Source organism: Metopolophium dirhodum, chromosome 4 (genome assembly GCF_019925205.1).
Source record: "Metopolophium dirhodum isolate CAU chromosome 4, ASM1992520v1, whole genome shotgun sequence".
NCBI classification, from domain to species: domain Eukaryota; kingdom Metazoa; phylum Arthropoda; class Insecta; order Hemiptera; family Aphididae; genus Metopolophium; species Metopolophium dirhodum.
The window spans coordinates 20,471,278-20,485,602 of NC_083563.1; the positions used below are offsets into that span (position 1 = coordinate 20,471,278).

The following is a 14,325-nucleotide window of genomic DNA, read 5'->3' on the forward strand; positions in this document are numbered from 1 at the left end:
AGCAAATTATTTTAATTTTGCAATTTAAAGAGGAAAAGTGGGTACCGTTCTGCTGTATATTAGATGTCGTGTAGGTCACAGTTATGGATGTGTTAAATTTGAATTCAATGATATAAAAACATTGTATACGAAAAACGATTCTGAGCAGACTCAGTCAGTCTATATTGATAAATATATTTAAATATTTTATTATATTATTGCTATTTAAGTAATTATTATTTTACTATTGGTAATAGGTACAGTAGGTTGAATTAGTTTTTGCGAAAACATTGCATTTGAATATGTGTGTATAAAATATTATAATAGTACCTAAACTTTAAAAGTTTCAATTACCCACTAATAATATTTTAAATTGTAACAAAGCATCAAATAACTGAAATTGTATTATTCCTGGTTCATCTAACTTCATCAAAATTTGAACTTAAAATGTCTTTAAAAATACTGTTTATATTGTTTTAGACTTTTCAGTAACAGCATAAAATTCTTATGAAAAAACTTGTTTTAAATTTTCAATCCTAAGCTATGAAAATTTAAAATTTAATAATTTATGAACTACAAATTAATTTCCGAATCTTTGTCATTTTGTGAAAAAAATTGTGCCTATGCGTCTTTAATAATTTTGAATTGCTATTGAGCTATTATAACAACTTATGAGGAACCTTATATTTAATTTTAAGCTATAATGAATCAATCTATAATCTACTATAAAAATCAAAGATCTAAAACATATGACTCTTATGCAATCCACAGTTTTTCCGACCGATTTTCATAACATTTTCGTCAATAGATTCAGCAAGTTCCGTAATGTCATAGGCTACTTTTTATTACTCACTTTTTACTTTTCAACACATAATTGCTGAATATAGCTCATAGTTTATACGACGATAAACTATCATTTGTTTTATTTATATTAGATTGTTGCCATAGGTTACAGAAAATAAAATAGTTATTACTAGCTGATCTTGCAGGCGTTGACCGTAAAAATGAAATGCTTGTGGATTTACCTCTTCTTAAACTCCGTTAAACGTAGACTTCGTGAATTTTTATCACAGGTGTTTGGGATGTTTTGACTAAATATTATAAATTACGGGCCTGAAATGATATCCAATCAGAATAATTATTTTCTTGGTGAATCTTTTGACGAAAATGTGTATTTGCTGCCACAGTGTGCTTCCCAAATATTTAAACTGTTGTACGGTATCAATCACTTGGTTATCTTATTGTATATTAATGAGGGGATACCGGTACTCTGTTCTCTTTGGTCACTACCATAACTTTTGTCTTTTTTATATTTATTTTCATAAGGACATAAGTTATCGTTGTAGTATCTCGTTAAACGAAGCCAATGGATTTTGCATTCCTTTCACTGTCTCAGTTACCATACCAATATCATCAGAAAATCTGATACATCTGATGCCTTCCTGGTTTTTTTTACACCCTTAGCTTTCATCTTGAGTTCCTCAATATTTTTTCTATAAATATATCAAATGTGTAACAATGAGTAGTAATATCTCACTCCTCTTTGGATTTGGGCTGTGAATGTCTGGTTCCTAATTTGATCACGGTTTCTTGTTCTTTGTATATATACATAGAGTTGCATAATAATTCTTCTATAGTTCTATCCCTCCAATTAAATCCAGATATTTTCAAGCTGATGATCAATAAATTCCAATTTATGGTGTTGAAAGCATTTTATAGGTCGATAAACCGTTATATGTACCGATTCTTGTTCATGTTCAGCCTCTTTTCTGTAAACATTATTAAGGCTACTGGCTAAAGGACTAACAATTAGTGGCTAACCAGATACATCCAAGTTGGGACGCCACAGCACTTTTATCATTAAAACAAAATACTGAGAAATTGTTTTTTTTTTTATCAAACAAAGACTTGAAAGTTCTTGTTAAGAATTCGATGTTACTGTTTTAAATAAATTTGTAAGCAGTAAAACAAAAATATTATTATTTTATTAGTTTCTAGTTTTAGAATCTTTCTATTTAGGTAATTTCTGGTTTTAAGAAGGCCTCCACCTCCTAAGGTACAAGGGCTACCAAGTTTCACCTTACGTCACTGCTACTAATAGAAAAATTATTTATTGTGAATTAATTATGAACTATCTTTAGAAATAGTGCACACCACTTCCATTCAGAATAATTTTTCGTATCTATGCAACGATTTACCATTGAATTCAAATTTAACACAATCATTACAGTGCCTATCAAGAAGATGAACACTTGAAACCTACAACCTATATAGCAGAGCGACTTCCCTGTTTTTAATTTTAATTTTAAACACTTATTAATATAAAAACAGCTAGGTAATAGTATTATTGGAAGTGTTTCGTTAAAACTTAAAATATAAGTTTGTATGATATAAAATACAAATTTAATCATTTTTAGTTCGTGAATACAACAAAGTTTCACGACTAATTAAGAAAAACACAGAAAACTTTTCATAAATTTGACTTAAGAATGAAAAATTATTTATAAATTTGCTTTAGTTTTATACGTCTAACATGTTACCTATTGTTGTTAAACGTGGGCACAGATCTAGCTATTTTTATGTATAACTTAAAATAACTTAAAATATTATATGATATGTAATACGTATATTACAATTATTAACTATATGTATAATTAATACTTAATAGTGACATACAATTAATGAGTACGATATCAACAAAAAATCTTGTTGATAAACATTCTATATCCTCATTTTTTTAAAACAGGATAATAAAATATGTCTGCAGAATAAAACATAAAATACAATTATAAAACATTTATTTAATATGCCGTTTTGTTTGAAATTTTTCTATTTCACTTATATTTTTTAATTAAACCAACTCTACTTAGTAACAGTTAAAGAAAAACTTACTTTTATATTATTAAGAAGTGTTAAACACAAACTTCATACATGTGGTATACATGAAATTTCAATAGAAAAACAGGCAGAAAAGTTTTACACTAATCCTAATTGAATTTCTTACTCGTGCCTTCATGTCATTTATTTAGAGTTAATTTTCAAGATAAAATGTATAGTCTCAAAGAGAACGACGCGCGACGTGTGTTTTTTTTTCTAATGGAGCTTATTTATATGTACACCATTATATATATATATGTTTCATACAATTTTTTTTAAGCGTAAACTGATTGGTATCTTTAATCATAATAATATGTTGTTTTAAAGAAAAAGATTAATTTAAAACTTAACCTGATAAGCCGAACAAACGATATTCTGGTTAAATTGAATGATTATTATTGGGTTCTCATTTCTCAATTTGAACATAACTATATTTTTTTTTTTTTTTTTTTTTTTATTTAAAATATAATTACAATCTATACAATTTGGTACAATAAGTAATTTAGATAAAGTATTTACATGTCGAGAATAACAGATAGGGGAGGGCACTCAGTAGTGCCACCCGACTATTTTCTCAATTTATTGAATATATAATTTACAAAAACAAATTTAAGAATATATATAGGTATATATCATTATATATTTTATAATATATTTATAATACTGATGATTGGGGATTTTTTTCATGAAAATTCATATTTTTTCATCGACATATTTCTAATTATATTTTGTAATTAATGAGTAGGTAATTACTAATAATTGTTAATTTTTTCGTCAATGAAACAAATTAAATTGCGAACAATAATATAATGTTATCTAAATGTTAAAGTCAAGGACTGGAACCGTACTGAAAAAGACCGGTTTTGGAACTAAAACTTTTGAAAATCCTGGGACTGGAACCCTAAATAGTTTTATTATAGAAACCAAAACCTATAATTTAATGAACCTAGAGGGTTTATCGGTTTTTTCAGTATCAATAAGTAATAAGTTGGTAATAACATTAGGTACCTATACTTCATAAAAATTGGTAATATTTAATACCTACCTGTTTAAAAAATTGTATCCATCTATATGTTAATTAATTGGAGAATCCATAGCTTTAATTCGAAATATAATGCAGATATTGTAATGCAGTTTTTTAATATAATTTTATGTAAAAGCCTCTCCTTGATATTATATCATATGTATATTAATAGTTAATTGGTTAAATTATTATTAATTATTAATTAATAATTATTTATGCATTTTGTATCCCTCTCTTTAAAAATATATAGGTACTATTATAAAGTAATTTACTAATATTATATATTATAGATAAAAAGCTGAAGCTTAGTGACAAAACTAATGTTTTGTATGCTTTTTTATTAGTTAGGTTATGTTATATTTTACTATAGGTATATTCTTTAAATTTTTAATTATTTAGTTTTTGATAGTTATATCCATAAAATATAGTCTCATAGTCACACGAATATTAAAATAGTATACTTTTTATAGTTTTAGTGATCAAATTATTGATATCGTATAGGTAACCTAAATTCTGAAAAGCAATTAACTACAAATAGCTGTCATTAAATTAAGTTTTTGATACAATGAAAATTTGTTTTATTCGGTACCTCCTTAATTTTTTACTGTCTAATATAAGAAAACCACAATTTTTGCGTTATTTTCCAAATTTTATATTATTTACTTATAATAGACCTATTATATTATAAATACATAACAAAACATTTAATGCGCTGTGATCGAATTATTTTTAATTGCTATACACCCACGTGTTGGTCTCTATATTGTTGTATCTTTTGCTGCGGTGTATTTAAATATTAAATGTTACATTAAGTTACATAACAATCAAAATTTATTTGTTATTATTTCAGTTCTATATATTTGGAAAATTAAAAATCGTATTTTTGTGTTGTTTACATTAGTAAACAGTATTAATATTACTAAATATATATTATAGATATTGTTTAGATTTCTATAAAAAAAATAATATTGTCTTGTTTTTTTTTTGTTTGTCGACAACGTATCAACAAAAAAAACTTTTTGTGTAGAAGCTTATAGAACGACATGTTTTATTCAAACTGATGAAGGTAATCCATTTGTCCCTATCACATTTTCTATCTGCTATTTCTTATAAAATATAAACACTAACATACACTCACGTATATGGTATATATATATATTTATATTATTGTTATAAAGTGAATTCTCGTTGAATTCATAAACTATGTTATTAAACTAACGCTATAAACCGTAAAATCGTATCATTAATAATTCATAATATTTTATTATTTTCTATCTACACACACACACACACACACACACACACACACACACACACACACATAAATATAGGTATATTATATACGTCATGTGATGATAATGGTTATCTGTATCCCAATCCACATTATTTTGCCATTTGTTTTCATCTTTTGAAAATGAATAATTATTGACCATTTAGACGCTTTCTGATGTTACGAATTCGATTTTTATTCAGTGGCTGTAATATGCACATTCTATCAATTTTGAATTTTTAGATTCTGAGCGAAGCGATGAATGTATTGATTTTATAATGATGTGTGTTTTTTTTTTTTTATTTTTTTTTTTTTTGTGTCTGTCATCACCTTTTAGGACAGTAAAAGTGCTTGGATTTCCTTCAACAGTAACTTTTCTGATAGGAAAGTGAATCTAGTTGGTATTTTGAGGGGGTCAAAAGTAAACATTTCCCAGTAGTCTTCAAAAGCCGACTGAAAAACAAAAGAAAAATTAAGGAAAATTGGGAATTTTTACGCAAAATCTGTTTTCGAGAAAATCGATTTTGGTTTTTGGTGTAACTCTAAAACAAATGACCGTAGGTACATGAAATGTTGACTGAACGTTTATATTAGCATTTTCTATACACCATAACATTTTCCAAATATTTTGACTTATTTTGAGCTGTTTACGGACATTTTCAGTTTCCATTTGTTTTAGTTTTTTTTTCTATAAATATCAATAAAATTTTACCTGTTGGGTAAAAAAGCTTGAAAATTTAATAGAAGACTCCTAGGTTATTGTTTCAAAGGCAGATGAAAAAAATTAAAATCCTTAGTTACAATTTTTATTTATAAGCATTTAAAGCTCAAATTTTGACAAAATGTATCAAATTTATTATTTAATAATTATTTTGTAGTTAAAAACAAGGCTCCACGTAAATAGGTTATATATAAATTACTTTATTCACAATAATATCATCAAATATACTTGGTAATATCATAGGCTGACTGACCGTTTTCGTTTAGAATCGTTTTTCTTATACAATGATATTATATCATTGAATTCAAATTTAACACCATCCATTACAGTGATACACTTGTAAAACCTGTACAGCATAGCGACGTCCACTTACCCACCTTTTTTTTAAATTTTAATATCTTATTTTCTTTGTTTAACATTACGTATTATCGTGGCAGACGATGTAAAATAACAAAATATAAAATTAGGAAAATATTTAAAGTAAATTTTGAATTAATGCATGTTATAATACATTAATGTATTGTGTACCTGTGTATGTGTACTAATGTATTAAGTTATGCGTTTAATTTATACGACTAAAATTTTAAATATTTTGCTTATAACTAAGAAATCGAGGAATAATATGGCGTCATACAAATATACATCTATTATTTACAATTTGTATTTGTCTATGAAAATACCTTCTACTAGCTATTTTAAAATACATTTTTTTTTAAAAACTGTAAGGCTAAAACTTAATTTTATGATTTGTTAAAAAATAACAACAAACAAAATTGTGTTGCAGCTCCATTTGAGCCTTGCAATCTGCTGGATACGAGCATCACTAAACCAGGGAAACTTGGCGTTTCGAATACAAATTACGCTTTAATTTATTCTATACATACTTAATTTCTTATTCTGAAACGCTTCGATGTTTAATATCACCTAAAATAATTTTAAATAAAGTCGAACTTTTTTGTACCTACATATTATAATAATTTATTGATTTTAAAATGTATTTCAAGTTATTTGTATTTGTATTTTTTCACAGTAGTTTATGGCTTTTAGTTCATTTACACCAAAGTTTAGTTTAATTTTACTCACGATTACTCAGTATATAGTCAGTAGTTCTGTACGAATTTACGATGTAAAACTTTTAAATACAGAATCCTCCATGACTATAGTATACTATAGATTAAATTTGTAATTAGTAGATAGTAACTATGTATAGTGTTAATGCTTTAAATAAAATATAAATAATCAGGTTCAATCTGTTCATCAATTTGAATATGCATTATCTACTAAAGTTCACTTTAAAGTACCTATACCTACCTACTTTTAGTATAAGTATGTTATATCTAGTCATCTGTGCCTATGGTTAAAAGTTAAAAATAATAATCTATTAGATGCAGGTATAGGAACCGAATACATATTATATAATACGTATATCGTATATTAAACTATTATTACATATATTTAGTAAACTTATACGTATCGTATATCTATATCGGTATATATCTGTCTTAAGTATATAATAATTAATAAACATCATATTGTAAAGCGATTGGAATTCAGAAAACATACCTTACTATATAATGTAATACTCATACCTAATCGATAAGTAATTATAAATTATAGCGAATCGCAAGATTCGTATTTTCAACCTTACTCAATTTACTACAGCATGGGTAGTTTCTCCAAAAGGTAATAGGCCATCCCGGCGGGATTTGTAGACTAATTTCGTTCCTGTAACATAACTGGATGGTTCGATGATGATTTATGCCCCCAAGGCATTCATTGGATAGGGCTAAATGCTCATTATATTGTAGGCCACTTGCCAGGGACCTAAATGGACAGATTATAAGCACATCCACAATGACTTCTGAAAATAAATTTCTAAACTGAACCATATAGATATAACATACCTACGTTTGCCAGAATGGTCGATGTGATTCCCAATAGTCTGATAGTGCGAATACAACAAAATAATACATATTAGGTACGTGGATCGATTTATTTCTAAAAGACGACTATAATATAATAAAAATTATCAAAAAAGTTTAAACTAAGAATTTTCACAGATAACTAATTATCTGCATAAATTGAAATCTTTATTTTTATCTCTGTTTCTACCGTAATTAAAACCATATATTTCTCAGAATCTTATGAGATTAAATAAAAGTTCCAAATACTGTAAATAATTTAATACAATTTATTTTTTTTAGAAGGTTTATTAAAAAATATTGTTAAATTGCATTTAATTTTAATATTCTTCAAAAAAAAAACAATTTTATTAACTTTGTCGATGTTGTATCCGCATGACGTGTTGTATCCGTCGTACATGATAAAAAATAATATAACAAAATATCTACGTATTGGAAGCTTGTTAGTTATGACAGTTTATATTTTATAGCTAATAATTTATTATTAGAGCAAATTTACTTACTATACCGAATTTGTAGAAGAGAATATAAACTGTGCTCGAGTGAAGAGTATTTTTCATATTTTTATTTAAAAACGAATTAAATGAATTTGAAAAAATGAATACTATTTAAGTACGTTTACTTATTACTTATAACTATATCATTTTAAAATTAATATAAAAAAAACTCTTCGCTCAAGCCCAGTTTATGTATCCTATAAAAATTCGATAGTCAGTATATTATTATCTCTAATATTAACCATAAATAAACTATACTAATAATAAATAAGAATCCAGTACATACATTTGTCATGTTTCTCGGGTGTTTGATAGAGATAACACATTGAGAGAACGCTACACAGATATTTGTTGTCTCCGTCTTACAAGTACGTAACATGGCAAATTTACGCTCAGCAGATCACGTATAACTCCGTTAGTTTAACAATTTGAGTGGATTGACTTATTATTAAATTCGATTGTAAGAACGTTATCTGTGTTTGCATGTAGGGTTTTTACGATAACTCAGTTTTTAAAGTGAGTTATGAGAATTTTTAATTTAAGCTACATTACAAATAAGTTACGAATAACTTGCTAAAAAATTAACTATCGTAAAAAACTCACATACAAATACAGATAATGTTTTTAAAATCAAGTTTCATCATAGGTCGATTCACTCTAATTTTTAAACTAACGGAGCTAATCGTGATCTGCTTAGCAGAAATTTGCTACGCACTTGTAAGACGGGGACAACAAATGTAGAGTCCTCTTAATACAAGCGGTTATGACGCGTTACGTCCTCTTTTGATTTGCGTATTTATTGTGCAACCATGAAAAGTAGTATTAAGTTTTGGATATATAGATGTAAATGTTTTTTAGAATATACATTAGAATTTAGATAAACTGAGATGAGGTATATTTAAGTTATTATTTTTACCTAAAAAGTTTGATTAGGTTTTATTAATAATAAGTATGAAATAAGTTAAGTAAATGATTGACTTCCGGTAAAACAATTAGGTATTTAATTTTAATTTTCTTGTGAAAATAATGATGTACTTTATCTACCTAGGAGTAAGTATTAGTGCTAAAACAAAAAAAAATTTACCTATTCGTTATAAGTTATACACAAATATAGTATTAATTTGTATCATAAAAAAAAACCATTATTAATTAATAATTTCATTAAAATATTAGAATTTAAAATTATAAAACTACAAAGTATTTATAAAATGTATAAATGTAAAAAAATATAAATACATATATTTCAAGTTGTGACATACAATAATAATGCGTTCGCTTGCATAGTAGTAGTATATAAGTATACGTATACTTATTACCAACTTTTTAATTAAGACAAATGAAGCACCAACACCCATCATACAAGTTTCTTATAGATTAATTAATACACGTACAATTTATGTTAAGTGCCGGTAATTCATTAATATTAATTTTATGTCATGCGTATATATACATTTTATACGTCAGCAATTCATTATTTTTCGTTCGCCATGTGCAACCTTTTACCTTTCAAAAATTCGTTGACTATAATAATATGATTGAACGCATTACATTAGCAAAACATTCTTTATAAAGAGACCATTATTACTATTAGTACTATACACAATTTCAGTGCCTAACCATTTGTTGTAATCTTATACGTCACGCGTGTCAGGCATTGTTCGAGATATTATAAAAATAATAGCCGCATCAGCTTGCTCAAGAAGTACATATCAGCTCTAACTTTTATGGCTTTCTGAATTCCGCCAGTTTTATTATGAATCGTGTAATATATAATTTATAATATTATATAGTTCAACGTTTACGCGTTTAGCGTACATATTTTATCGCACAACGTTATACGCATTATTATAGTGCATTTTATTATTATTGTTATATTAAACCGGACTGTCACGTAATATCCATTCGAACCCGAATAAAGTCCGTGTTTTTAAAATACCTAACTAATAAGAAAATATATTGTTATTATGTATACAATATTCACCGCACGGCACGGCTGTTAACTGTCGGAACCCAATATAATATAATATAATATTACCTATTTAGGTACCTATACATATAGCTTGTGAATCCACTGTGTAGCAACAGCATTTTATTTAAGTACCAGAGTTTAGTGAAAATCACTTATTACTCCAATCCCATTAAAACGAAATATCGGCGAGCCAAATCCGTCGCAGGACTGCAATGGGTTTTTATATTTATAAATGGATACCTATTACATTTTAAAATCAGCTGCAGGATCACCTTCACACGTATAGGACCATATAATATAATATTTGATTTTATTAAATTTAGTCTCTGTCTCTCACGTGTTAACACGTGTTGAACTCTGCGAGTTGAACGAAACATATTATAATCAAACAAAAGCGTAGCCAAGGGGAGGGGGGATACATTTCCTTCTCACCCGTCCATAGCTAATACAAATAAAATATATTAATGTTTAACGACATTTTAAATTGAGGTAAACATTTCAAAAATATACTTGGTTGTCCTCCTCCCCCCTTGATGAAATTTGTAATTGCGCTCTTGTTATCACACACCTACATATAAGGCTATAACCGCGCCCTTTGTGGGCACTTATATTTATGGATGATTTATTCAACAATTTTTTTTTCATCCCTCGACCTAGAGTAGTTGCTGGACACCGGAAAACGTGATTGAAGCCTGATCGCCAGCTGCAGATGGAACTTCGGCGATGGCGGATGCAACCGCGGCAGCAGCGGGTCGACGATCGGACGGCGACGACAATACGGGCGGTGGTGACGGTAACAACAGGTGCGTACATCTGCTAAAATATTGATAAATAATATTGTACGACTAAAACACAACTACACTGTTGAAAACAAACGAAACAAAATAATATTTTAGTATGATATTTAAATTATTATTAATTTAATACCCACTATATACTACTGAGTACTGACACGGTGAATCCGCCCAGTCCGAGTAATAAATTATACTTTTACTATAGTATTTATAGTTATAGATACCACCACGATAAGTTAGGTTAGATCTTAGATTGCTGATTTCTAGCCAGATATATAATGTACGGGATGCGCGACGCGCGTCTCACTCTTCTGTCTCCACTCGCCAAAAATTATAGCCATTTTAATAGAATAAGGTATTTATACGTCTTTATTTACTTGGTATTATTTAGAAAATTATTTTCTTGTTTCTTCGTGTGATGAACTTTTCAAACAATATAATATTATAATGTAATACGACGTAGGTACGTTCCTAAATAGTCCAGCTATATATTATGTGCGAACGGATGAATTCGGTAAATGATATTACTTTGAATCCTCCTGAGAGTTTCGCGAGTAGTGGGTAAATGTGTGATTATTTATTTTCAACAGGTACATTCAAAATATGTAGGTCACCTACAACTTACTATAGGTATCTAGTACATTAGTAGTACTAATTTAGTACACGACCGACGTCGCGTCTTTTTCGAATATTTTCCTATATAAGTAGGTACAGACTTCATTGATCTCTAAAATCTGTCAAAAAGAAAGTATAAAAGAGGCTAAAACGGATCAACACATATTATGGCGTAGAACTAATATAAAAATCAATGGGGTGCCGAAGACTGTACCTACCTATATGGTAGTTTAAAACAAATAGCTTTTGGGTATATAATATTATCGCTTATTAAAGTTGGTGGATGAACACCAAAAATGTAAAGTAGCTTGCGGAGCCAAATTTCTGTGGCAAATTGCTAATACAACTATAATACCTACGTGGTCTTAAACGTTAGACTGTGGTGGTCGAACAAATTTGAAGAAATGATAACCTAATACCTATAGGTACTATAGTCTTACTGTCCAAGTCCATATAGCAGGTACCTATGTAAGCATGTATTTTATAAGCATATGTGATCGGACAATAGTGTTATTATGTTCAGCGTACGATATAATATTATAGTAATGACGTTTGGTCGAATCGATTGGACATCCGTTTAATGGTAATAATTTCAAACTTTTATTAAGTGAATACATTTATTCAGAATATACCAGCAATATCGTTTTTTGTAATAACAAAAATAAAATATATTATTATAGGTGTTATAACCGAGATATTAAATCGAGATCAACGCTAACTCATAGGCACGTGCCTACATAATATATTATACATTTGACTGACGTAGAGCATAATATTATCAGGATAATATGAAATAAGCACGTTAGAAAAAAATCATAATATATTATTCTCCAGACATGAGTAAAATACGCGAATAATCATATACTTGTATACCATCATACTAAGACATAGGCAATAGTGTTATGATATATTATACTATTAGCAGTGGTTATTACCTACAATGTAAATTCTCTATTTTTTAAAAAATCAATATTCCAATAATTTATAATTATTTTTATCAAAATATATTAATTTTAATAAGTTAAACACATACATTTTTCTATTGGTCGAAAAATATATAGACGGTGCTGCAGTTGTGGCAATTGGTATATACAGTTATTTTCAATGAAGGTTTACGTGGATTATTTATAAGTTTATAACAGTTTTTATTTTTTGTTATTAGTTTATTACATTGAATTAAATTGTGTAGATTTGAATTATATTTAGGATCTTGAAAAAAATTATGTTATATTGAAGGTCTGGTCTCGGTGCCTATCCGATTTGTCATGGAAATATGTTGTTATTTCCTTGTTTCGTCGTGTTTGTGGAATTCGAATTTAAAAATTATTACGTACGTAATATATTAGAGTTATTTGGATTTGAAATAACTAATAAGCCAAGAGAAGCAATGTTTATTCATTATTAATTGTAAAATTAGGTAATATAAATAATCTAGAATTGAATTAACTAATCTATTACAGCAAGGATAATCATTTTCCAAATTTATCTTTCCATTTGAAAAATGTCCATTGGGACCTTTTGCACCACTTGCACGCAACATCAATCGTTTTGGCCGATTATAATACCATCCAATCCGCTCACCACTACGACACATGATGCAAATTAGCGCAACTAATAACTATAGATTTAAAATGTCCGAGGGTCGCTAAAATTATGGATGATTTATTTTTAGGTACCAAGCCACCGAGGTATTTGTACATAATTATTAGTTGTGTAGTATCTTCTTAATATATATATATAAATATATATTGTAATTTGTAATAACTAATATTGTTTATTAAAAGTATCTATGTATATTTAATGATATTTTCGAAAAAAAAAACATTTAAAAACAGTCGTTTCCGTGTCAACCGATATGCTGATATACATTTCCGTGTCAACCGATATGCCGATATACATTTTTTAGTGGAACCATCGTTTTTGAACTCTGGAGCGCTTAAGTGGCGCTATATCGTTTTCCTTTTATATAGCAGCGTAATACATTGCACATATTATTAGAACGCATTATTATTTATGGACATTTTTTTTATGGCTATATTATTTATGAACGTGGACTTCAATATGGGCGTGTTTCAGTGGCCCACCGGTGTTGACCGTTCACATGACGTCCGATAACGATGGCGATACCGTGGTGGTGTCATCGGGCTGCAGTGGTTTCCCAAGTCCCGTGCTCGGCGCTAAAACGGGTCATGTGCCCGCCACTGCCGTCACCACCACCACCACCACCGCCACTGCCGCCAAGGGGATACTGGTGCACAACAACAAGAAATCGGCCAACACGAACCGTGTGAGTTTCGTTACGAATTCGTCGTCGTCGCCGTCGGCCGAGCGGTCCAAGAAAAAACACTACCAGCCGCGGAGATCGGACGACGAGGCCGACGACGTCCCGTTGCCTTACCACGCCAGGACTGGCAGGCGGCTGACGGGTTTCGGCGTCAAGAGTTACTTGCACGAGTTCTATGACGATCCCGATGGCAGCGAATCGTTTCAGGTTCGTATAATATTATATACGAATAATGTATATACTTAATTTTCGTTAACGTTAGAGTAGGCTCCTGAGAAAATAAAATCAACGGTTAGGTACACGGTTTCAGTTAATGTAGTAACAGTGTATATAAGCATAATACAGTGGAGTAGCAAGGCCTTTCTTACGGGCA

The 14,325-nt window shown here is 28.8% G+C and overlaps 1 protein-coding gene across 5 annotated transcripts in view; it reads left to right on the forward strand.

The window, feature by feature from the left end:
* Positions 1–14,325, forward strand: part of LOC132943281 (neurensin-1-like) — a 42,586-nt gene that overhangs the window by 13,325 nt on the left and 14,936 nt on the right. For 2 of the 5 annotated variants that reach the window (XM_061012207.1, XM_061012204.1), the window contains 2 exons: positions 10,922–11,062; positions 13,745–14,159. In XM_061012207.1, the coding sequence (XP_060868190.1) occupies positions 10,983–11,062; positions 13,745–14,159 (495 nt within the window). In that variant the 5' untranslated portion in view covers positions 10,922–10,982. Of the gene's footprint in view, positions 1–10,725; positions 10,749–10,916; positions 11,063–13,744; positions 14,160–14,325 lie in introns of those variants that run through there. The other 3 variants (XM_061012205.1, XM_061012206.1, XM_061012208.1) reach the window with 2 other exon arrangements.